General features: G+C 32.7%; 1 protein-coding gene across 11 annotated transcripts in view; it reads left to right on the forward strand.

Moving 5' to 3' along the window:
• Positions 1-26,675, forward strand: part of LOC130894040 (collagen alpha-1(XVIII) chain) — a 577,499-nt gene that overhangs the window by 333,634 nt on the left and 217,190 nt on the right. For 3 of the 11 annotated variants that reach the window (XM_057800572.1, XM_057800575.1, XM_057800576.1), the window contains exons 1-2: positions 4,135-4,274; positions 20,810-21,106. The exons of 6 other annotated variants lie outside the window; for them this stretch is intronic. In XM_057800572.1, coding sequence (XP_057656555.1) covers positions 20,957-21,106 — 150 coding nt within the window. In that variant the 5' untranslated portion in view covers positions 4,135-4,274; positions 20,810-20,956. Of the gene's footprint in view, positions 1-4,134; positions 4,275-20,809; positions 21,107-26,675 lie in introns of those variants that run through there. 2 more of the 11 variants (XM_057800574.1, XM_057800573.1) reach the window with 2 other exon arrangements.

Consider the following 26,675-nt stretch of genomic DNA (forward strand, 5'->3'; position numbering starts at 1 on the left):
GCTGTATTATCAATAGTAGATTCATTAAATATAAGGAGTTCAAATGCAATAGCTATTATACATTTACTTTTATTGATATCAAAGCACCTTCAATTTCGTCATCCTCCCTTATCATTATCAATATTATAAGGATGTTTCTTTTAGCTGAAGTTTGATATATAAACTAGTATTAGTATACAAATATACAAACTTCTACAATCCCTGTTCGGCTTAAACTAGAGAAGGGAAGTTTGTAAAGACTTTTGTAAATTTTGATGCTCTTGGTCTGAAAATTGACAGGAACTGAGAGGAAATTAAGATTCTCAATGAATCCCCTCACCGATACAATAAGTGCATCAACCCAAGCGCAAAATGCCTAATGTGTAAACTCAGATATTGATGGTGAAGCAAATGTAAAAACGATTGTACCGATTACGCTCGCCTCCAATATTAGAATATGTTTATCCTGAACGAGCACATACCTGAGGGCAACCTGTACCTTTTTGGTGAGATTTGATGGCGCTTAAGAGGTCTACCACATTACTAACTATTCTTACATACTCACTTTACGTGTACCTACTCATAGCCATGAGTGACTTTACTCGAGCAATTCTGGGATGAGTGCCTCTCCAAGCCTGGAGTGTATGAATGATGCTTCGCTTTCCGAAAAGGCCGAGAAGTGGTGACAAAATTGCCACATGCGCTACGCCCCAAAACCAATGTTACCGAAGGGAAAATTAGCGCTGTGTAAAAACTCATTTTGGGTGACCGACGCAGTACTGTACGCGATATAGCTGAAGAATTGGGCATCAGCGTGGGTGATATTGAGCAAAATTTCAGCCAAATCGGTGACAACACTTTTGCACACATCTCCTGCAGCGGTATAAAGAGGAAATAGAAAGTGTACTTGGGTACACCACTATAATCCGGAGAAAAAAACGCGCGTTAATAGAGTGGAGAAAGAAAGCGCGCCAACTTAAGCGAGGGACCCCACTGTCAGTGGGGAACGTCTTGGGTACCGTTCTTTGAGAGCAGTTATTGTTGTTGATTTTCTGACTTAACAACGAAATATGAACGCGTAGTATTATAGCAATCTCCTAAAATACACGGTGAAACCTGTCTGCAGATCTAAAAAGACCCGATATTCCAATAATACAGCTTTGCTTACGATGGGAACGGTGAACGAATTGGGTTGAGAAACATTGAAGCACCCTTCTTATATTCCCGATTTATCGCCAATTGTTTGGTCTATTGAAGGAGGTAAATGGCACGTGACAAGCCGAAAGATTTTTACGAAAAAGCCATCCAAGAGGGGGCAAAAGTTTCTTAATTGTGACGGAGACTATTTAGAATGACTGAAAAAAACTCTGTAACTTGATATATAATTTTGTGGTAGTACACAAATGAATTCCATATCTGTGTCCTTGAGTCGCGAATTCCTCCTACTCTTCGCGAAGTTGTCCTGCAAGCGCGTCGATTATCAATACCGATACCCTCAATGGACAACTTCACTAAAAAGTAGAAAATAATTCATAATAAGGAAGGAGTGAATGATAAATGAAATTATTTTGACTTACTTAATGTTAAGCGATCTATTTACTTCAGACGGCAGTCCACGCTTCATTTACATCGAAAAAAAGTGAAAAACAATGAAAAATTAATGTCATGATAACTTTCAAAAAGAAGTTGAATCCAATAAAAACATTATACAGAATTTTACCATAATGAAACCACATAGCTCGATTTGTGAAATAGTTATCAAATCCCAACCTGCTTACTCTACCCTTCAGTAAAAATATGTGTTTTGGTCGTAAAATCACTTAATAAATATATTTTCCATCTCACGTCCACGTAGCGAAACTTTCAAGCCACTTATTTGACTAAGGTGATTGTGAAGTTGGGAAGGCCCTACTTTATGTCTGATAACATTGTGATATTGCGATCTTCGCAACATTTTATAAAGAAATGTTTATGAAGTGACTCTTCTCTTCATTGGGGTATCACATTAAGGTCCCATACTGCTATTCATATCTATCATCTATCTACTTTTGCGAGATTGTAGCTTTGTTTTCTGTTTTATACACAATAAACGGACACACCGTTAATTTATTAATTAACTGCTCTTGTTTAGCAAATCTCTTAAAGGTTAACATTTCAATAAACGTGGTCCGGATATTTGTTTCGTTCCTCTTACAGATTACCTCATGTTCTCCCCTTTCTTTTAAAATTTTGATATGAAGTCCTTTAAATTTATTTTCGTTTTATTACTTCTTTTGATGGGTTTTCTATTATTGTTAGTTTTTTCGACCACTTCACGGCCTCTATAACTTACTGGGTAGAATTTACGATTTACACATTTCCCATCGCGTCTGTTTTGTGTTCTATATTTTCTTCTGACACATTTTCGCTTCGGATTCTCTACTGAAGTAAGGGAAGATGAAGGGAAGTCAATCACGCACCTACACTTGAATCTTTTAATATCACTTGGCAAACTGTGTAGCTTACCCATGTTTTCGAATCTCGCACTTATTAGTCCTGGACCCTCACAAATGCTGTGGTCTGATGTTTCTCTGTCCTTGAAGTTTTCCGTATCATTTATGATGCTTATAGTATGAAAATGGAGTCTTAGTTAACTGTGTCCATTTAAACCACCCGACACTAGTCCTATTTTTCATCTTTTTAAACAGAAAAGTTGCATGGTAAATCAAGCAAAAGGCTATATGTGACTCATGCTAGGTATTTCCATCAATCTTCTTAGCGATGCGATATGTCAGTTACATTTTTGACTATACCAAGAATCACAGCCTTCTTGGTATAGTCAGCTCCTCTGGTGGTTTGCTGGTCCCAGTTTGACGAGCCAATCAGCGTTATTGTTGACTGTGTGACCGGGCACTCGAATGAACTGCTAGTTCATATAGGACTTTTTGACACTCCAGTACAACACCAGTTCGTTCGTTATATAGCTTCACTAAGTAGATTGAATGTGCTGTGTTTCAACTGCATTGGATACATTTCATTAATGCTTGCTTCAACCAAATTACCTATGACTCCATTAATAATAATGCGGACTATAAGTTCATTGTCCATTGTTTTCCTTTAGTAATGTATGACTCCAAATCAAAATGATTGGACATTCAATTTATCTTGCAACAGGATTTTCTCATGGCCAGGTCATTGCCTGTGTCCTGTTCTCAAAACAAAGGCATCTAAGATATTTTACGGTGTTCAAATTTGTATATTTATTGAACAACAAAATCCTGAAATTTATTGTCATTGTAAAGAAACTATTCCGCAGTTAAGGAAGGTTACATCGACGATAAAATAAAGAACAAATTAGAACGAGGAACAAAAATTGAGAATGTCATTTACAAGCATAACTGTAACATAAAAAGTGTTAGTAATGTTACAAGTATAAGCACTACATCTACCTGTAACTTATGAGGTTGTTAATTACAATAATCATGTTGATAAAATTGATAATAAATTGTTTTGTTTTCCTTATAGTTGTAGTTGAGTTGTAGTATTCTTTTCGCTACTAGTTATGCTCGTGGTACAAAAACTATCCTCATGATTCATATCCATTATTCCTAACTCACTGAATGATAGATGGAAGATCTTTCTTAACTAATTCGTCCTTAACTTACCTCCAAGAGTTAGCTGTGAAAATTTTATGTATTATTACGATGTTTGGAATAAAACATTATTTGGAAATGTTCCTTTTCGATGTTTATATAGGGTTAATATCATTTAATTTGAACTTACTCTTGAGCCTTTTGAAAATTCCGATTAATTTAACTGAACAAAAATATCATAATCATTTGAGGTCATTGAAAGAATGATTTTCACGTTTCCTCCACTTCGCGAATCAGTCAGAGGAAACAACAGAAAAGTTTCCTTGTTTTTTCTAAATGCTCAGCGAAATCAGATTCTTCTTTTCAACCCCTACCGACTATAAAACGCCGAAGTGTGACGATTTTTTTTGTTTGCCCCATTACCCTCTTACAACTCTCTTTTTACAACAAGTCTTTTATAATTAGTTAATTTATTTTGATGGTAGACGAATATAGGTGCAGTGCGCAGTCGATTCCGAAATGGCGCGATGAAATTGTAAACGTCTCGATGTCGGCTACGACGCTCACCGGCTCTTCACAGTTGCGGTTCGGCGCTCAACGTCGTTAGTTCGACGAAATCACGATAGTAGCGCTGGCTACGACTGCCGTAAAAAGTTCGCAACATTTCGCGCTATGATATTTTACACGTTGATGACATTTTTCCGTAACTTATATATACTTAAGGTGAGAGCTTCTTGATGTGCTTTGGATAAGCTGTGAGAGCTGGTGATTTTATGTATATCTGGCAAAGTTGGATAAGTTTTTATAATGTTCGCCATTATATTTTGACGAATATTCATCATAATACATTTTTATTAATTCAATAACAAACAAAAAAATACTAATATTTAGGTATTAAGAAGCTTAAAATTTATCGTTAATTTTTCAAATTTTGTATTGTTTAAATACCATATATGGTAACAAAAGATACCAATCAACAAGAATTTCTATTATAATTAATATAGTCCCAATTACTTCCAATTATTTTTGATCTTAATGCATAATGTATGATATAAAAGAATTTGTTAGTGATGCTTTTGTAAAAAATCTTCTTTTGAAAATATATTCTGATCTGGATTCTGTCAATAATCAAGTGGTTCGAAGTGTTTGTTTTAATAAAACAAAGTATTTACTGAAACTAAAACAACTAAAACAAACATAAAATCTATTGAAGTATATAAAATACGGATGGATAAGTTTACACATTTTATTTATCTCTAGTTAAATTCTTATTTTTGAAACTATGTCAGGCACTGTAATAGAAATTTTGAATTAATCTAAGCTATTGAAAAATAAGTTTAAACTGTTATAATGGAATGACTACATATAAATACCTGGAAGAATTTTATAAGAAATTCCAATACATGATCCTAATTTTTTTAATTTAATTTGCATTGTGGTCCAGATGGAAATTTTTCTGCGACAAAATTAGAGTGTATTGATGTTTTGAATTGTATAATAATATATTCTACAACGAACGTATAATAATGGATATTATTCACGAATTATGACACGAACCGCATGCGAGTGAATAATAACTATTATACCCTAGTAGAATACTATACTTTCTCCACGACTATTCGAAGAAAAAATCACACTTAAAATTGAAAATTGAGTAGAAATTATTCATATTTTTATTTTTATTCAGTCTATTCCAATTAATAATTAACCAAGAAAAAACTTTTATCATAAATACATACTCTCTGAAAGTTGAATTTGGTGCAAACATAACTGAGAAAATTGATTTCTAAGTAAAATTTTGATAATGTCTCTATCACGAAACTTTACTTAGAATGAAGATAATAATGTCGTAAATATTTACAATGTATTTTTGAGTGTACTTTACAATTAATCAAATGATCAAACCATTCACTTTTGACAATAACCGAGACGATTTTGGAATTTTTGTACAACATTTTGTATGATCCCCGGGGCTATATTGTTAATTTTTTCCGTTATCCCAACTTTTAAATCAGCAATATTGTCTGGTCTATTGGAATATACTTTAGATTTGAAATAACTCCATAAGAAATAATCGAGAGGACTCAAATCGGGCGATCTAGCAGGCCATTCGAACATTCTACATCTTCCAATCCACCTCGCATAAATAATTTCTAGCCGTACATGCAAAAAGGGTGAATCTCCGTCTTGCTCGATTTATCTCAATTGAATGATTAACATCTGAAAAAAGTCTTTGTAGTATAATAAGAAGTTAAGCAAAAAATCTAGATAAACCTCACCATTAACTGTGCCCTCGAAGAAATAAGAGCCAAAAATTTTTTTGTTAATGATAACAGCACAAACATTCAATTTTTTAGGATATTTAGTGGGAGCCTCACACATCCATTGAGAATTTTCTCTCCTCCAATATGAAACGTCGCTTCATCAGCAAAAAACTATTTTGTTTATGAACTGCAAATTTGCGTTTATTCTGTCTATCATCAATTTGTAGAATTCTTGCCTTCTATCAGGATGATCCTCATTTAACTCCTGAAACGACTGAACTTTGTAAGGGTGTTGTTTTTATTCATACAAAACTCTCAAAATAGTTGATTCACTTCATCATTGTTGGCGGCAAGTTCCCGAGTTGACTTATGTGGATTTTCCTCAATCTCTAGAAGTACATGTAACTTTTTGTCATCAGTGAATTGAATATTTCTACCTGGTTTTTCATTATTTTTTACATGTCCAGTTTCACGAATTTTTTTTTCAATTTTGCTATCTGTACACTGCGAAACGTGTTGACCAGAATATTAATTATTTCAAATTCCACAAACCCCTTTTTAAGTTCTTGTTTTATCACCACAACCAATCACAATTAAAATTGTTATTCTTTGGGTCTAGGAGAAATGAGCCATAATTAAATTCAATAAGAACACGAATATTATACTGATGTCTTTTAGTAACTTGACTACGTGATTCATCACTTGTTTATTTGGCTTTTTGAAGAACATATACGAAAATACCTGATTATTTCAAAAGTATATTTCAATAGACCAGACAATATTGCTGATTTAAAAGTTAAGATAACGGAAAAAATTGAAATAATAATCCCCTGTGGTCACACAAAGTGTTGTACAAGAATTCCAACATCGCCTCAGTTATTGCGAAGATAAAAAATTCCCAGCAAACTAGAGGAATTATTAAAAAGCACTAAAAATCATCAGCTTCTAACTTGCGAAGCCAAGCTATTTATGCACAAGTAGTAAAATAAAAAGGAGAACATTTTTTCGTACGTTGTATGGTAAAGATTGCTAAAATATGGGAGAAATTACTATTGAAAAAATATCAGAAGACATCAGTTTATATTTTTATTTTGTTGGCGAATGTTATTTAATATATTAATAAAAATAGGCAAATTTCAGTACAATTCAGTATCCATGATATATTAAGAGCCCTCTTAGGCACCGATTTAAAGCATTTTAGCATGGCAGCATCAATTTAAAAATACTAAAAAAATTCATTGAGTAGAAATCAATTTATAAGTATCTATAAGTATCTATAAGTACCTATCTATTCATTCGTACGACCCCCTTAAAACATATTGAAAAAATATGAAAGTAGTAGGAACATATTTTAACACAGACATAAATAGTGAGTAAATAAATAATGTAAAGATAAAATTTTCTAAGCACAATTACCTTCAAGTAACTCGGGATGATCATCCGCTTTTTTTCAATTTATGCATTGGGCAGCATTATTGCAGCTGTTCTCCCAGTTGAGGTACATACTGGAACAGTTAAGGCCAGATTTTCTACATTCACAGTTAATCTGACAGATCTTTATGTATTTGCAAGCTATTAGTTTCAATACTGTGTCTGGTGATGTTGGTTGCAGTGATGTTACTGGTTACAGACATCCTTTGGTTTTCTTACAACCCCATTGAATGGAATATTTTCCATTTCCAAGCCATTGTTGTACTTGAAAGTGAACTCTCAAAAATGCTGCTATGCTTCAGTTTCAGTAGGAAGTAACGGCGTCAAATGAGCTTTGGTTTTACATGCAGATCTAAGGTAGCATTTATACTTCAATTTGTTCAAGGACGCGCTTTCCTTGTCAGTTAATTCGTACAATGCAGTGAAAAAGATAAAACCAGCATTTATAACAGCGTGAGTATGTACCATAGGATCTTTGAAAATTTGAATGGTCTTCGTTAGGGTTTGAAAACTCATTTTACCGACTTTGGACGAGGCTGAAGTTGTTCCACACAACAGAATTTGCCAGTGCTTCGTACTTTAAACCGACCATTTCGTATTCCTGAGCGCTCATTTTATCTTTTAATGTCTTGTATATAGAGGTGACAAAATCTGGCATTCAGAAAATGTTCTATAGGTCTTACAATCAGCTAGATTGTGAAAATGTATGATGAAAACTCCCCTGATGGTTCACAAAAAAAGTTCTACTAAATATCTGTCGTGGAGTTATGCCTATTAGAATTTTTCGTCGACAATAATGATGAATCTTGGTATTAAATACACTACATTCTCTTAACATAGGGTGGCAAAAACCCAGCGGCTGCATCTAACTGTTTAACATCAAAGAACGTCAACGCAATTCTCCAATGAGTTTACTACAGAAGTAAATAAACGCTGAATTGCAAAACGAATCGATTGTCTGCAATTAGTATTGGAAGAAGACAGGAAGTCGGTATAAAACTTGTCGAGTAGGTATTAATCCATCGATTTAACGGACACGGGAGTGGGAGCGTAGAATGTTAGGACTGAGATATCAAGAAAGTGAAAATAACCAATGAATTTGAATTATTCCTTTTGTAGTAGTAAATGTGAGGATTGTCAGTAGTTCCCTCAAGTTATTTTTGATGATGTGGACTGTATTTTGTAAAAACGATGAGAATTCGGATTCAAACTAATTATAATCCAATACAGAGAAAACTAGTTGTATCCATGTATCGTATATTTACATTATATAGATAGAGACATTATGGCCATATGAAAGTGACCGTTATCTTTAACCCAAACTCTGCTTATTGAGCTTGTTCTTCTCATTATTACGCTTATAAAATCGTAATTTATATTCTCAAATATTCAATCAGAAATTTTTCAAGGGCTCAATAGTATTTCTAAGTAAAAAATAGTTATTTATGCAACAAGTGAGTAAAATAATACTTTTTTACGAGTACGACGATTTGACGGCAATTCCTACAAGTGAAAAAAGTTATTTCACTCACGAGTCTCATACAAAAATTTTTCTACGTCCATAGACTTAAAAAATTCGACAAAACTCTTATTAATTTTCATTTTGTAGTAGTAATATTAAAAGTACAACTGTCAGCATTATTAATTTGAAGTGAAGAAGAAGTTACAGCATTATTGATATTGGAATTGGCAATATATAATGAGTTCAAAGAAAATAACAACGTTTATAGTTGTATTAGTATTTATTGGATTGTTGGTAGGATCATGAACATTTACATACAATGTTGCTTCAAGTTGAACTAGTTATTTCCGTTAAAACTTTCACTGCGGAATACATTTTGCTTTTTATTGAGTAGACTACGAAACCCTCTACCATTGTGTTGGATTTTCATCCAACGTGCATCTTTATTTGAATTATATCTCCACCGGAATCCACTAATAGAGACGCCTAAGATAGTCGAAATGTATGCGCAACTTGGTTTTTGCATTTTCCATTTCTATACTGCGAAAAAGAAATGATCTGTTTTGACATTTCCAAATGTTTACCAACTTATCAATTTCTTCACGGGCAAATGATTTATTTTTTAAATATGGAATGAGTTTTGAATATTTACTGATGTCTACGTCGTTACTCACAATTAGGGTGCCTTTCAGTTTTGAATAAAACGACCAAAGTGTTGAAGACTTCCACATTTAGATATAGTTTCAAAGTAAGCTTGTAACACTCTTTCTGTGAAGCTGTGTTTGCCGTTTTTAGTACGCCATTCATTGCCATACGCTGCAGTTACAGATTCAACATCTTCTGGTGTGTAGTTAAAACTTTCTTCACTATTACTCCATTACCCATCACTAATAATAACACTATTTTTAATTAGATACAAAACGGATTTTTTTAATATTATCAAGAAATAAAAGTGTGAGAAACGAATTGATATGGGAACAAAAGCGTTCACTGCCCACTATTTTGATAAAACAATTTTATAACTGCGTTCAAAAATGACGCGTGACGGCACTTTTTTAACGCGTGAAAGTTTAAGTATGAAAAAATGAACCGCTACGGTACTTTTTTCACGCCTTTTGACCGATTTAGAAATTACAATCTTTATGAATGCAAATGAATGAAAAAAAGTGAATATTATAACGGACGTAGAAAAAGATATGAGAATAATTTATTTTGTGTCGTAGAAGATTTAAATTGATAAATAACGGTGTGTGCCTAGGTCAATTAATTATCATGTTTTCTTCGCAAATATTCATGTTTATGATCTTGAAAACAGGCTTCCTGGGAACTTTCGCAATAATGAAGAAGAAATTTAATGCTATTTAACTAAAGGAATAAATGCTGTAAATTTAAGACATGGGTTGATTAATTTCAATAGATAAAGTACAAAAAAAGTTTTTGAGGAATTTGCATTCTGCAACAATAATGTGCAATGACATCAAACAATTCGAAAATATTTGATGAAGGTTCACCTAGAGATGTTATTATCTATGGTAATTCTTATTTTTTTTATTCCATGCTTAGCATACTGATCTGGCCAAATTTCACACAGTAACAATGTATTCTACAATAAAAACTATAACTTTAGTTTTAAATTGAAATGCATAGTTGTAGTATACAACTCAATGATTACTGGTAATTTCCTTAGTAAACTTGTTTGTACAATTATTTACTCAGGTATTCGGAATTAATGGCAAAGCTGATAAATATGTAGATAACGCAAATTAGCTCTCATTTCCAAGTGACTGTTGTTTTGACATTTCTTACATTTTGGGGGTATATCATGAGAAACGTGGGGAAAATATGATGTTGTCATTAAAAAACCTTACAAAACCTTACTGTTTATTAATGAGTTTGAATAATGTGATATTATGAACTGGGTGACATAAAAGCTTAAAAAGAGTGAATTTTCCATTGAAGGTGATGACCGATCGGAAAGGCCAGTTTCTGTGTCAGTACCCGAAAATATCGATGCAGTTGATGACATGATTTTATCAGACCGTCGAATTGGGCTAAAACGGATATCTGAAGCACTGAATATTTCATACGAACGCCTTCATCATATAGTTCACGTCAATTTGGACATGAGAATGTTTGAATGTTGACCAAAAGCGTGCAAGTGTAGAAGCATCGCATTCGATCTGTGCCCGATTTGAAAACTATGTAGACTTCTTAAACCGAATTGTTACTATGGATGAGACTTGGGTACATTTCTACGATCCAGAAACAAAGCAACAATCGATGGAATGGCGACACTCTGGTTCTCCAAGACCTAAGAAGTTTCGTGTCCAAAAATCTGCTGGAAAAGTTCTTGCTTCAGTTTTTTGGGATTTCCATGGAGTAATCATGATTGATGATTTTTTGAATAAGAGTAAAACAATCTAAAACTATATATCCTCGTATATAACGGTCGAAGCAACTCGCGGCGTAGCCAATGCAACCAGACTAACAAACTCTTCAATTGCAACACTTCTGGTGGGTAAGCTATTTGACAAAATATGGAAGCACCTTACAAGAAGTTATTCAAATTACTAGTAACTTGAACAGATTCTCTAATCAATGAATATCCTACCAATATCGTTCATCCTTTATATAATCAAGCCATCAAAAATCATCGATTATTATTTTTCATTCGTAACTCGAGGTGATCCTTAAAAAACTACTGTACCTATGGTCTCGTGATTGTTGGTAGATTACGTGTCGTTACTCGTGAAAAATTATTAGTATAATTATTTTCGAAGCTCTGGTGGTATTTCAACTGACTATTCAGTATTCCAGTCACTCACTTCATGTAGGCTATTCAAACAACGTAGTGGGACGCTTCGTATTGATTGATGGTATTTTCTCAAAGTAAAGTCTACAAACTTTTTATATTACCGTCAGCTTAATTATTTTTAGAAAAAAAAAAAATACTTGCAGAATAAAAATAAAAGGAGTTTTCGAGAGAAAAAAGTTCAATTTTTTTTTGAATCCCAAATGATATGATTAATTTATTTGTTTTATGAAATTTTTTTGTCGTGAAAATAATTAAACTTGTTTTAATGATACTGATACTGATAAATATTCCTACATTCAGTGTTTTATATGTTAATTGAGACGAAAATATGAGTTGAAAACTTCTGCTTTCGAAACTTGATTTTACAGAAAATCTACATTTAATGAGAATTAAAAAAACTTGAAGAACAAATAGATCCATTTTTAGATGCAATTTATATATTCTCTAAAAGAAAAAAACTTGATGCATTTTTTTATATACAAAAACAAGGAAGAAGCGACATAACTAAAAAAAATTGAAACTTCAACTTACCTAGTAACAACATCTGTTAATGTCAGTCCAACCAAAAGAAGAAGTATAGAAATTCTATGAGGTAGGTTACAACGATAGACTTCGACTTTATAAAGGAGCATGTACTTCATATCACGACACACATTTTAAAAGACCTCCAGTTGCTAGAGATTAACAATAAGCAGAGTTTCTCCAAAATTTAATGAAACGGGAAGCGTCAGGTATGCTCCAAAATTTGGAAGACTGGAAATAAGCAACGATTCAAAGCTAGATACTTTGTTAATCCCCATGGAAACACTATAGAAATTATTCTACAACAAAATATTAGTTGTTTATAATAAAGTTTTTAAAGGGAGAAAATCTGCACTCATACGAACTTTCAGAATGTGATACGGACCAGCGTTTGATATAAAATCTTCATGACGAATTGTGATGATCATCCAAACTTTTTTAATAGTATTCTCAGACAAGGCCACGTTTTATTTGAATGAACTGTCAACCGACACACTTTTCGCTAATGGAATCGGGAAATTTTCCACTAGATTAAGATAAAACACACCCAGTGCCCCCAAAAAATTGGTGTTTGGACTGGAATCGTCGAGGGAAAATTAATTGGTTTTTATTTATTTCGCGTATATTGGGATCATGTTCGTAGTCAGTGCCTAATTGTGGAATTTCCGTATCCAAATAATAGGGAAAACTTGGATCTCAGTATTTAGTTAAAACAATATGGTTCACCAATACATAATCTCAATGTTCCAAGGTTTATGGATAACCAATTACAAGGAAGGTGAATTGGAAGACGTGGATCAATATAGTAGTCACCTGATTTGTTCTTATTTTTTGTGGGTATATTCCAAAAGTTGGGTCAAAGTTAACCAACTAGACAATTTAGAAGATTTAATGGAACAAATTAGATATGAAAAGACGCTTATAACTTTGCAGATGCTCATAAATCCTGTGAATCAGTCCTACCCTCAAGTCAAATAGTAAACGGGACTAGTTTGAACGATTCCTGTAAAAAAATAGTGTAAAAAACCTAGCTTCCTATTCAAAAAAATATTGATGACGTCGTAATTTTGTCAAAAGACGTGAAATACAATAAAATTTTTGACATTTTTTCAAAAATGAACGTTCAATGATTTATTGGATTACATTATTAGAATAACTGTCGCCATTTTAAAAAAAAAACACCTCCATCTTTCTATATTCGTGCGAAATTTTTTTAATTCATCGCGTTTAAAATTTCTTCACATTTTTTCCAAGAATGACTTCTCCATTCGGCTTTTTTTCATAATGCTTTCCAGCTACCCAGCAGATTGAAGAACTATTCTAATTGTAATGGAATTTTTAATTCAGGTGCATATATAATTGTCTTCAATTATGACTCAATATCATTTCAATCATAGTGTCATATGCCGTTTTGACATTCCAATTTCTCTAAAATGATACTCATAACAAGAATAAAAGTTTACAGCTAAAATTAGTGGAAAATGATGTTTATAATATGAAAAATACAATAAAATAATGTTTAATACGTTAGTTCTTCTTCTCTGATTGCCTTATCGGTTGTGAACGTTGGACTAAGGGTATTCTCTTCTTCTTTACTGCATTTTTGAATAGATCAACAATTGACACTCCAAACCACTGACGTAGATTGTGCAGACATGAATGCCATCCGTGTTCCCTCTTTACTATCCATTTTGTCTTGGACAACCAACTGCAAAAGACGGTACCTATTTGTCGTGTCTTAGTATGTGGCCAAAATACTCCAGTTCCCGTTTTTTTCGACAGATTCCAAACTTTTGAAAGTAGCCTCGGTTGTGCTCTACACGATAGAACAAACCAGAAAATATGTAGCACCTGACTAGCATTGATTTTAGTTGTGAATAAATATATTTGCTGGTATTTAGTTTCTTCATGTTGTTGAGCCCGAGCTCGTGGTCGATTTCTGATGCCTAGTTCCATTTCACGTTTATTGTGGTTACTGTGTCGTAGACGAATCTAATGTTGTTTGCTCCTCTGTTGATTTTTATGTCATCTGATAGTTCTGCAAGTGCTTTTCTAAATATTTAATCGGAGTAAATGTTGAATAGGAGAGGTGACAGAATGCAATCCTACATCCCCAATTTACCCGCTAAACAAATTACCTACTTTTATTTTTGCAGTTTTACTTCAAGTACATATTAGCGGTAATACGTTAGTTACATAAAATAAATTTGTTTTAAAGTAAAATGAATCTAGATGTATAAGTGTCGAATGTATAAGATTTAATATTTGAGTTAAGAAGATTGGATCACCGCTGAAAAAGCTTATAGGCGTTAAAAGGACGACACTATGTTGAAAATAAAAAAAAATATTTCATGGTATGGAATTTATTTCGTACGGTTCCATGGGATTATCAGTTTTATTGTTTCGCCGTCGTATTAGTAGATTAGGAAATATAAATCTGATTTTGAAGAGAAATAAACCATTTAAACAACTGTGATATTTTACAAACTGCTCTGTGTATATTGGACATACATAATTCGTTAAAATAACACCAAATTATGGAATTTACTATCTGATCCTAACTATAGCTGTCATTTATTTAGCATAATACAAATTTAATGGAATTTTCGAATTGCGATGTTGTATTTTGAAATATATTTAATTAGGAAAATACGTGTTTGTTGTTTTCGGGTTTTAATTACACACACACAGAATTCTCATCAAAGAAAAATATGTAATTATGGCTGTTGCATACTATATTATTAGATTGCTTCATTTGCATTGATTATGTGAACATATAACAAAGAGATATATTATGTTAACGAATTGGAAGCTCTATAGTTTCAATTTACCCCACGGATGACAAAATTAATATAAATTATATGAATATTACGGAGGCAGTTCAATAAGTTGGTGCTTTTAAAGTAGAATAGCAGCACTGATCTTGCCAATAGATATTTTGAAGAAAATTATCGTAAATTGTAATTATTCATTGTAAACACTTACAGGAGGTATTAAAACACACTCAATTGAACTGCATACTGTCGTACATTGTGCTACTTACATAAGAAAGAAATTGAAATGTAGAAAAATTTTGATGGTTAGCCTACAACTTATGAAAGAAAAACAAAAAAAATATAATAAATGTTCGAAGTTGGTAACTTGCACTACTACACACTTTCGAAATCTACGGAGGATATTTAAATATTTACTGATGCATCTGATTCCACACGAGACATTTTCATCAATTCCCATCATTTACGTTTGTGGGCAGATGAAAATCCTCAAGGTACAATTTAAACAAGGAATAACATCGATTTTCTGTTAATATGAGGGCAGTAATAGTGGACACTAATTTAGAAGGTCTATATTTTTTTGATAATGGTCATAGATACTTAGAATGCCTCCAAATTTATTTCCTACCCATTTTATGTGATATTCCTCTAAAAAATCGAGAAGATATGCAGTTCTTGCACGAAGGAGCTCCTCCACTTCCTGAATGATGTAAAAATAAAAAATCTTCTTAATAACGTTTTACTTAATAAGTGGATTGGTCGGGGAGGTCCGTTTGCATGGCCACCACGTTCACCTGAATTAAATACAGTGAATTACTTTTTTTTTGGGCATATCTATTGGTACATGTAACACAGGGAACATAATGATCGATAAAATATACTTCCTCTATGACGCTATAAAGCAGAATCTTGGAATGCTCTTCCAAGTTTAAAGATATATCCTTCGTAGATTCCGTTGAGTATGTATGTAGCAAAGTGTCGATATCGAAGGAGTTCTTTTGTTTTTATTTCAGACTAATCAACAAAAATTTTGTTTATTCCAATTTTTTCCCTATGTAAGTAATACGATATTCGACGGTACTAGATTCAGCTAGAAATGTTTGATTGTGTTCCAATATTTCGTGCGATTATTTTCAACAAATAATTCCAATTTATGACAATTTTCTCCAGAATGTCTCTTCATGGCGCACGCTTTCCTTGGCATGTACAATGATCTAAATATCTCCTAAAACGCCATTTTTGTTATCTTTAAGTAGACCCGGTAAAAGTTACGGATGGTTAACCATTGGGCATTAACCGCCCCTGGCCTTCAGATAGTAGTGTAGAATTATTTATTCCGTCAAACAAACTACATGGACGTAATCATCCATTGAAAATTCATAATATTCGAATGTATAATTTAAAATATATACTTAGGCTCTGACTTTTTTAGAAATAAGGATTATCTAATAGTCTAACTTTTCAGACAACCCCTGTAGTAGAGAAAGCTATTTATTACCGTGGTGGATGCGGTTTTGTTGGTTTTTAATAATTTCAAAAATTCAATCCATAAGATATTTCTTCCTTATACCAAAAATTATAAGTTTCCATTGGAATTGAATTGCTGAAAAAAATGGTTTTGCCAGTTGGATCGATATCAATGAAATAGAACTAAATATCAATTTTAAGATCAATGAGCAGTAATAAATTTCTTATTGTTATTCTAACTCACGACTATTGATTGTCAAGAAACAATTTCTTAGGCAATAAATGGTGATCAATTTGTCTTCTACGAGTATATTGATTCTACTACATACATATGCATAGTTACAAAGCGGTAACTTGGTTCCTTATTTAACATACTGTTCGGAACACATTTTTCTTGTATGCTTTTAATTTAAGTATGTTTCCAATTTGTGAGATAACCTCATACTTTGTGAGGGTTTTGTTGATTCTCTCTCTATGGAATTAAACTTAGAAATTCCTTACCAGCAGCGTATATATTCAGAAATAAACCATTGTCATGAATTTGAATACGTTTCCACCTACACAAATAATAATAAAGTTACGTTTTCGGAAATATCTCCGTGAGCTTGTCTTAATACGAGAATTCCGAACATCAAGAATTCACAGATGAGAAGCGAGTTGATAGGAAAAGAATGATCTATTTGATTGATAAAATACGACATGTCTATGGAAAGATGTGACCTTTAATCTATACAGAATGTGAAAAAGTCGAATGAAATATACGAGACATGCTTTGAAATGAAAAAAAATATTTGTATGAAATGGAAATCTACTTTCCATCACCTTCCACTAATATTGAGGCATTTATTATAGCGTCCACCCAAAGTTCTTTGTCTTTGTCATTTTATCAGATGATTCCGAAACCTGGTAAGGTATAGGTCAGGATAGCCCAATTTATGGAACCGTTGGTGATATTCCTATTCCTATCGACATGATAAAGGAACTTCGAATATATCCAATCTATTCACCAAGATCGCTTTTGCCCTAAACAGCAAAACCCAAACATTTATTCAACAAGTCCATCTCTTCTCTATCAAATGTCTGGAAAGAAAGTTCTCAACCATGTTGATAGGCTTCAAAGAAATTTTCTTGTGCTATGATCTCAATTTCTAATTCAAAACAGACATCTCCAAATTGTATCAACTGTACCAAATAAAAATAATTAGCAGCTCTAGAAACTTTTAAAATCATCATTGGCGTTGATGGTTTGACGTTTTTTGATATTATATACCCTTTGAGAGAGAGAGAGAGGTTTTTTTACTTCCATTAAAAATTCCTTATCAGTTTTCGACCACAGAATATGCCGACATAGTTTTTGCTTATGAGTTCTGTAATGGTGCTGATTATAGAAGTTTATTATCACTCTGTATAACTTAAAAAATTGAGAAAAAATCGCAAAAACAATTTTTAGAATAATATTACCAATATTTTTCAACGTACATGTCCACTTAGCTTTCGGTATACCCTATAAAGATAGTCACTGGTGGAATAAGAAAAAATGTCTTTTAAAATGCCCATTCTGGGTTTTGAATTGGAAAAAATTATTCACAGATAACACAAGATTAATTCTCATTGTTATTTACCAGGACTCATTTTATTACTTAAACTTAGACTATGGTTTCTGTATCTTTTTTAATTCTCATTCATTAACATTTACATCAACAGCAACGGTTCTTAAAAATTGTCATCCATTTAATTCCTTCACTTTGGATTTAATAAGTATCATTCAAAACGAAATGGCTTGAACTTTGTTAACTCGTTTCATAACTTTGAAAGTTAATATTCGTTTTTTTACACTCTGAATACGTTTAGTGGCTTTTCGAGAATTTCGGACCATCCGGTGAAAGATTGACCAAGTAAAGCCGATTACTAAAACATTTTACAGCTGATGTAACCATGACAGCCTTCGTAGTCCGATCCTCAAATCCTCGAAATTGGATGAATATTGATTTTCTCTGTAGTTTAACAGAGTTATATGTGTTATGAGGATTGAAATTGTCAAATCATAACTAGAAATAATCGAAAAGCGCCTTTAATTCACAAAATTTGATATACAAAAGCTGATAAAAATTGAACTTATTTCAAATACATCAAAATCACTTTGAATCGTGACAAAATCATTGATGAGAATCAGTGTAGTAGAAGAGATGCGTATTTCTTTCCATGGTACAACCAAGGCTACTACAAGGATATTGTTGTGATAAATTTGACTAATGTTCTAGAAATCAGAAAGATCACATTTGCCCACTTTTAAAAATCTAGTTCACGGGGAGTTGAAAAAAATTCAGAAGTGAGTAGATGACGTGAAAATAAACTGTTCAATTAAAAAAAAATATTATATGACTTGATTCTAAGTAATAGGCCCTTGAAATTCATAAATTAGAACTTATATTTAAATATATTTTCTAAATTATACATTCTAACATTATGAATTTTAAATGGATCATTACGTATGTCCATGTAGTGTTTGACGGAATAAATAATTCTGCACTAGTATCTGAGAACCAGAGGCGGCTCATGCCCAATGGTTAACAGTCCGTAACTTTTACAGGAAGAACTTGTACAATCTAAAGATAGTAAAAATGAATTCTTCAATCAATTTTCTAACAAAAAGGTACCTTTGTTCAACTCATGGAATTTATGGTTTAGGAGATTGTAGATTTTTAGATCGTTGTACATGCCAAGCAAACGGTACACTATAAAGAGACATTCTCAACGAAATTATCACAAATTGTTATTATTTATTGAAAATACACATAGGAGATATTGGAACACAATCATACATTTCATGGAGAACTAATGTATAAATAAATACATTTGTACTATATACATAACAAAGATAATATTACCGTCATAAGGAGAAACTTGAAAGAGATTAATAGTAATTTTTCATCTAGTAGGTTACTGTCAAATAAGCTACTACGTGATATTCAGTTAAAAATCTCGAGCGACTGAATTTGTTAATGTCAGTTTGGTGTCAATCTTTTCGAAATCTGTCACCAATGATTATCACATCGTATTTAAAGTTTCAATATGGTAGTGAAGTAAATAATCCGACATGCATTTGATATATGGTTTGGCTTCTGGTCACTCGTCAGGTTGTATACGTTTCAAATATCGCTCAGTTGTCAAATTATCTCAGTATCTAATGTGTGAGTTACTGACAGCTGTCATATCACGTGTGCGACTCCATTTTCAACCTCTAGACTCCATCCTCTATATGCTAAGAGCTGTCAGCAACCCTCTAAACCATTCCGTACTACTTCCAAACAATAGTATGCACGATGATGACATGTTAAACTCGCTTCTATCTCTTCGTCTAAAAGTTTTACTACAGATTCTGACTAAAATCTTGATGTACGACACTTCCTGTTCATTTGCGAGATGGTTGTCTTCTTATGGCAACAGTTCACTTTTGTTTTGGTGATTGCCAACGTTAGGAAGACCGAACAAGGTATATAAAGAAAAATTAGTTCCTCAAAAGAAAAACAAATCTGAGACCTCTTTGTTTCTTACGAATTGTAACAAATTTTGGCTTTGTGAAGATACCTTATAAGCTTTATAAATTCTTTTTAAACGTATCTTACTTTTGTTTGTAATTACGAATCGATATTTGATTGATATTTCGGGATCAGCATCCATTGAAGCAATTTAAGTAGAGGCGCTTGTTCAATCACAAGCTTCTTACAACTTCCTGTTGTAAGAAATTTCTCCATCAAAAGCCAAACAGTATTTTCATTCAATGCAGTACTAGATCACATTTCACTGTACAATGAAACATATAAACTTCATTCTACGTTAAGTTTTGTGATGGAGACATTATAAAAATTTTACATCTTTACAACTTTATATTGCTGAACAGAGGACTAAAATCCCTTTCCAACAAGATTCGACACGACCCCCTATCTAATTTAAAAGGGGGCGCTTATAATTCAGAGAGCTTGCTGGAGGGACTAATATTTTCATACTGTAAATTGTCAATTAAAAAATAGAAATCGACTTGTTTTTTTACTAAAATAAAATTATTCCATACATATAGACCGCATTGTATATATATTTGTAAATGAAGTAGAGTATTAAACACGTGCTCAATTATTTTTACCTACATAGATGTTATACTCTTGTCGAATAATATCTCATTACTTGATATATTATATTATTACTTCCATTATATTTGCTAAGCTATCTAATTACCCACACATAAATTATATGATAACTAAGTTGGAATCTCTGGAACCGTTGGCGATATTCATACTAAATACACTACCACACACTACCACCACACCAACACTTACAATTAAACTGTCTGGCGCACGTTTCGATAACCAAGTTATCGTCCTCAGAAACTGAAGGTAAACAGTTCACTTCAGTCTCTGAGGACGATAACTTAGTTATCAAAACGCGTGTCAGACAGTGTAATTGTGAGTGTTGGTGTAGTGGTGGTGTAAACAGTGTATTCAGTAAGATTAGATGATAATTTTTAGATTAAAAAATACCAACTTTGCCGTAAGTACTGATCTTTAAAAGCATTTAATCCTAACTCAATCAAATCATCAAAGCTCTTCAAGATGTTTTGCCATACCAATACTATACGAGTCGCCATTGTGTTGTAATGTAATCGATTCGACAATATGGCGATGGTGCTTTCTAGTCAGAGCAGACTTCTAGTCGCTCTGTGCTTCACTTTGTTGGTGTTAGCCGGTGCTTTAGCTGTGGGTTCTTTCACGGGGTGGTTCCAACAAGGATTTTCATCTGAACCTGTACCAGCCAAACTGAGACAGGTAAAAATATAATATAGTTACTTGAAATTTTGTTATGGTGTTAAATATAAATATTTGCATGTATAAATCGTATAATATGTGGTTGGAAATGTAAATTGTATTGAAACCCAATCTTAAAGAAGTTAATAATTGTTTTCTCATGTGTTCTTCATATCGAATCATCATTTACCATGAAACCACATTAGAATCTATGAGTTGGCGAAAAAGTAATTTTGTTTTTATATTATAAAATAATACAACTTCGTAATTCCGCGCTTATAGAATTTCTGGTCCTTATCAGCAAAAAACTGAATCAAGTACGATTGAATGTCATCATCATTTTTGAAAGTTTGACTATTCAAAGAATTCTGCAAACTTCGAAACAAATGGTAATCAGATGGCGCCAGATCAGGGCTGTATGGGGGATGTGACATCACTTCCCAGCCAAACTTCAATAGTTTCCCACGAATTACTAATGATGTGTGAACCCTTGCATTATCATGGTGGAACAATAAACCTTTCCGATATTTTCTTCATTGATTGCTTCATCCATCTTCATTAATAGTTTAGAGTTAATATCAGAATTAATCATTTGGTTCCTTGGAGCGGGCTCAAAAAACACAACATCTGTGTAATCCCACCAAACTGACACATGAGCTTTTTTGTTGTTTTTCAGCTTTCGATGTGGTTTGTGCTGGTTCATTGTGTTTGCCCCATGATCGTTTTCACACTATGCTATTACACAGAACAGTTTAAGGTGCATATCGCAAATTTTCATTCTTTTTGTTAAATGAATTTATTTCAATTTGTTACCTACCCAAATATCAAGCTTCTTAACTAGCCCAAGACATTTTAAGTGTTTTTCAATTGTTGTGTGCAATATATGTAGCCCCTTCTTTAACCTCTCGAACAGTTATATAACGATCCTCTTCGATAATGACTTTAATTTGGTCATCATCAACTTCAGTAGGCCGAACAGAACGTTGTTCATTTAATAGCTTTAATAAAAATCACGCACTACTTACTTCTAAAGTTACGTCAATGTTATCAGTATCACGTGACAAACGACAAAGTACAGCACTAACATAAGTTATTCAAAAAATAAAGCAACGCTCTCTATCAGTAAAAAAACGAAAGTACTTAGTTGCCATCCTATATTATATATCCTAGAAACAAATAGACAAACATAAACTTGTTGCTGACTATAGAAGATTGAATTCGAAAGACCCACTTCTAAGTAACAAAATGAATCGTGTAGAGGAACGTGTATAGAGTAAATGAAAAGAGTTGACTCTAACACAAATTCAAAATGGTTCGATGGATACATGAAAGAATCTGCAGTACCATGTGGCACAATTGGAAGATTGTACTCTATCATGAGTTTAACATACGGTTGACAGTCGTATTCAGATTAAAATACACCCACAATATCGATACCATACACATTTTAAGCGGGTGTGTACTTTATTAATTATTTTTTATCGGTTTTATCGGCGCAAAAGCTATGTAGACACAACAAAGGCCCCATTCAAGAAATAAGAATTATCTCTTCAAAATCATTATAATAAAACAGTTTTGACCTCTAGCGATTATCGCTACTTTGCAAAACTTAGCCACTTGGATGGTGACCGATTTTCTTTCGTTAATAAAGTCACATGTGCGGAAAATCAGTCTTCTGCGTAGGCCGAACAATCTTTCTCTCCAGATGTATTGCTAAAACGAAAGAATAATGATGGGATAAATGTACTAACCCTAATAGAGAGTACATTGAAAACTAAAAAAGATGTCTGTATTGAAATACCCTCGTATCAGTCCATAGAGAAGAGAAAATCCTGCAAAAATAATCAGACAAACTCATAAAGAAGATGAAAACTTTAATTTTTGTTTTTTTTTTGTAATTCACATTTAAACCGCCCATCTATCATTCTATTTTGAAAAGTTTAAGTCCACTTAAAACTTTCCGGATGACCCTAGATATGGACCAAGAAACTGAGCAACTACTTTGGAAATAAAGTTAGTCCAGTTTAAGTTAATACAACATCAGCGAGATTTATAAGGACATTATCTTTCAAACACAGTCTTGTGAAGGAAAATGTGTGTGGGATGGTGAGATAGTTTTGTCTACGTAGTATAATTTATGGTTATATTTTTGGACTATACGCTTCCAGTCAATATGCTTTGAAATTTACATAACAAAAGTAGGGTTAACTAAATCATTTGCTAGGGAAAAATGTAGATGAATTCATCACGTACGTAATAGAAAAAGGAAAATCGGTTATTCATAATTTTAACTGCCCATTACGGCATGCACTACCATAACAAGTATCAATAAAATCAGTCATATTGATACTGATGTGAAAGTAATGAATCTCAATCAAATACAATTTTTTGTGTAATTAGTAGAAATAATCGTTACGACGAATATTCCAAAGGTGGTCCTACGAATTGGTAATTGAAAATTAAATTTGACTTTTAACCTTTTTCTGGCAAAACACTTGATAAAAGTATTGATATATAGTGTGAATAGAGCTGATTTTTTTGCACTATGACTAGATTTTATATAAGTAGGTACATATATATGTAATTCACAAAAATAACACAATATTTAGTCTATCAACTGAGTGTTCTCTCGAAATTACACTTTATAAACTTCATATCGTTAGTAGATTCACACTCGTGTAACGTTGAAAGCAGAATATTTAACTAAAGACTGTGGAGTTGCAGCAGAAAATCTCTCTTTAGAGTTTATCCGGTTTGGAATCTGAGGTTTCCTGACTAGTATTTATTATTACTGGCACAATATCTATCTATCTATCTATCTATCTATCTATCTATCTATCTATCTATCTATCTATCTATCTATCTATCTATATAATTGTTTTAATTCAATATTCTTCGAGAAAAGTAGTTGTTTTCTCTTTGATGAACAGCAGAATACATTTTCGAAATGATTTCGGAGGTGAATAGTAGAAATCCTCTATTTTGCACACCTCATTCACCATCGAAATCTATTTTATCGACGACCAATGGTTCCCAGTTGGAAGTGAGGATAACGCCACTTAGCATTCGCCGGAAAATGTTTAACTACATGTATCAAATGCGACGCTCTTTGACGTTGTCTTCAGCTCGGGTCTCAAGCCCGAACGAGGGATGTTACACTGTTCTAATGAGACGTAATAACGTCGAAACTAGTCAGTAGTTACACCCTCTCCTTGCAATGGCTAGCCATTGGGGATGTTGATATCGACAAAAGATCTATTTACATCACGCTCTTCAGAATGGTTGTTATTTAATATTCGTCGAGTTATTAGCCAGGAAAGTAGCTGTTTTTCTCTTTGAAGAACGGCGAAATACATTTTCGGAATATTGCTTTTCGACATTATTTCAGAGGGGTACAATAGAAATACTTTATTTTGATACATTTTGCACACCTCATTTACCACCTCAGACAAAGAGTGAGGATTACCACTACGAGCGCGAGAACTTTCTTTACCTCGATGATAGTGACATTTCAAGTTATGTGCTCTTTTTTGTTGATCTTTTGTGATAGTGACACTTTACTGCTAAGTGCGCTAGAACTTTTCTCACTTTGATCAATCATAATTGAAAATGCCTAGGATAAGTCAACCTGATATAGGACGCCGCAGTCAATCAAATCGAAGTCAAAAAGCGAAGAGCTACCTCACGTACTAACCGTACTGACGACCAGAGAGAGACAAATCGAGAAAATACAAAGGAGAGAATGTTTTGATCCCGCGTATACCGATGACTCCAACGGATTTACCATTCGATTTTAAACGCTTACAATAAAGTGCTACTCCAGTCGTTGGGAGTTTGTGGAATCAACTTAAAGTTTCCCTGTTTCGCGCATGGACAATTATGTCGCGTGTTTGAGCATCAGAAAACCGTCATCTTTGTTTATTTGCGCACTATAAAACAAAACAAAAAATATATTTTATCAGAAAGCTTCAAATTGATTAACAGACTGAACCATAACTGTGTGTGTCTGTCAGTATCAAATTCAAACCTTATAAATAGCCAGTTTTTCAGGAAAACTCTGTTTTGTGAGTAAGCAACATCATATGTAACAACAACAACAGAAGTTGATAGATTGCGTAAACCAGTCTTGAATTATTTTGTTGGTGTGTTAACACAATTATCCTACACATTTGCACTACACTTTTTTCCATATATTCAAGACCCTTTCATCACCATCTACCAATATACTTATCATAATATATCTTGCAGTTGGCCCAAATAAGTTCAATAGCATTAAATTCGCATGGGTAGGGCAGTAACCTTAAGAATTCTTGATTATGTTTCCGGAAGAATTCATCAATGACATTATACATTTTCTATTCGCTTTATTTTAGCATTTTGTAATAGTTCAAGTCTTGAGAGGTACTTCCAATACAAAGAATTTCCGTATTCTTCAGTATTTCATTTATGGTTTTGACAATTACATGTACTTCTAGAAAATAAAAAGTTTCAAACTTTGACTTACATTAAATCACTAATTTTCTGAGAATATCAGATAACATATACTATGAGCAAGTGATGAAAAATCACACTATATGAATAATTCTATATGCACTATGATATGAAATCTTAATTTTCCTAAAGTTTATTTTAAGATATACCTTACTGCCATTTTGGTTCCGTCTGGTACATCCTCTGTTTTTAGTTTTATTCGAGATGTCCGACTAAATGGTTTTGGAAGATTTTGATTATTTACCTATCTTTTTTCGACAAAGTATACCACTTTTCCTGATATTTTTAGCGCAATTGCCACTCTCTGAAATATATAATATGTATAGAAATGTCCTTAAATAGATTTTAACTGAAAAAGTTCGCCGTTGTTTTTTTCCACTTAAAAATATTCAATCAAATTTATAACAAACTCCTGTACTCATGAATTAATTTGTTTTCCAGCTATTTTAATGAAAATAACAAGACACTTATTTGATGCAATTTTGAGAATTCTACACTCCTTTTCGAATTGTAAAAAGTTATAAATACCATTTACCACTAACATAAGCATTTTGTGTATTATAAAATATTAAAAGTTTACAAGTTGATGATGTATTATTATATTTGTACTTAGCGATTTAAATTTGAAATATTGAAATAACTAATTTTAACAATAGAGTATTTTCCGATAAATTTTTCATTTCACAACAAAAAAAACTCTTCTCAAATTGCATTTATCCCCTATACAAATGCAACTTTCATTTCTTACTCATAATTCTTTCTCACAAATTTTCCCGAATAGAATGATCACTGCTTAGAAATTTTGTGCTCTATTTCCTCTACCATTTAATACCCTATTACTTTGGAAACCAACTCCATTTCATTCAATCATGCTTCATTCAATCGTCTCATTACAATTCTTTAGTCATTCTTTGTTCTCAATGGGATGAAACAAAGTAAATTTTTTATTCCAAACCAGATATTAGAGTAAAAAGAACCAACATGTTCCAAAATTTTTATTTCAGACGCTTCTCTCCACCATAAAAATAGTAGACTTTTCAAAAATATGATAATAAATAGTTTTTAGTAGTGTATGATTTTCTGGTCTCTATGATTTCAT

The sequence above is a fragment of the Diorhabda carinulata genome, chromosome 5, assembly GCF_026250575.1.
Source record: "Diorhabda carinulata isolate Delta chromosome 5, icDioCari1.1, whole genome shotgun sequence".
NCBI lineage: Eukaryota > Metazoa > Arthropoda > Insecta > Coleoptera > Chrysomelidae > Diorhabda > Diorhabda carinulata.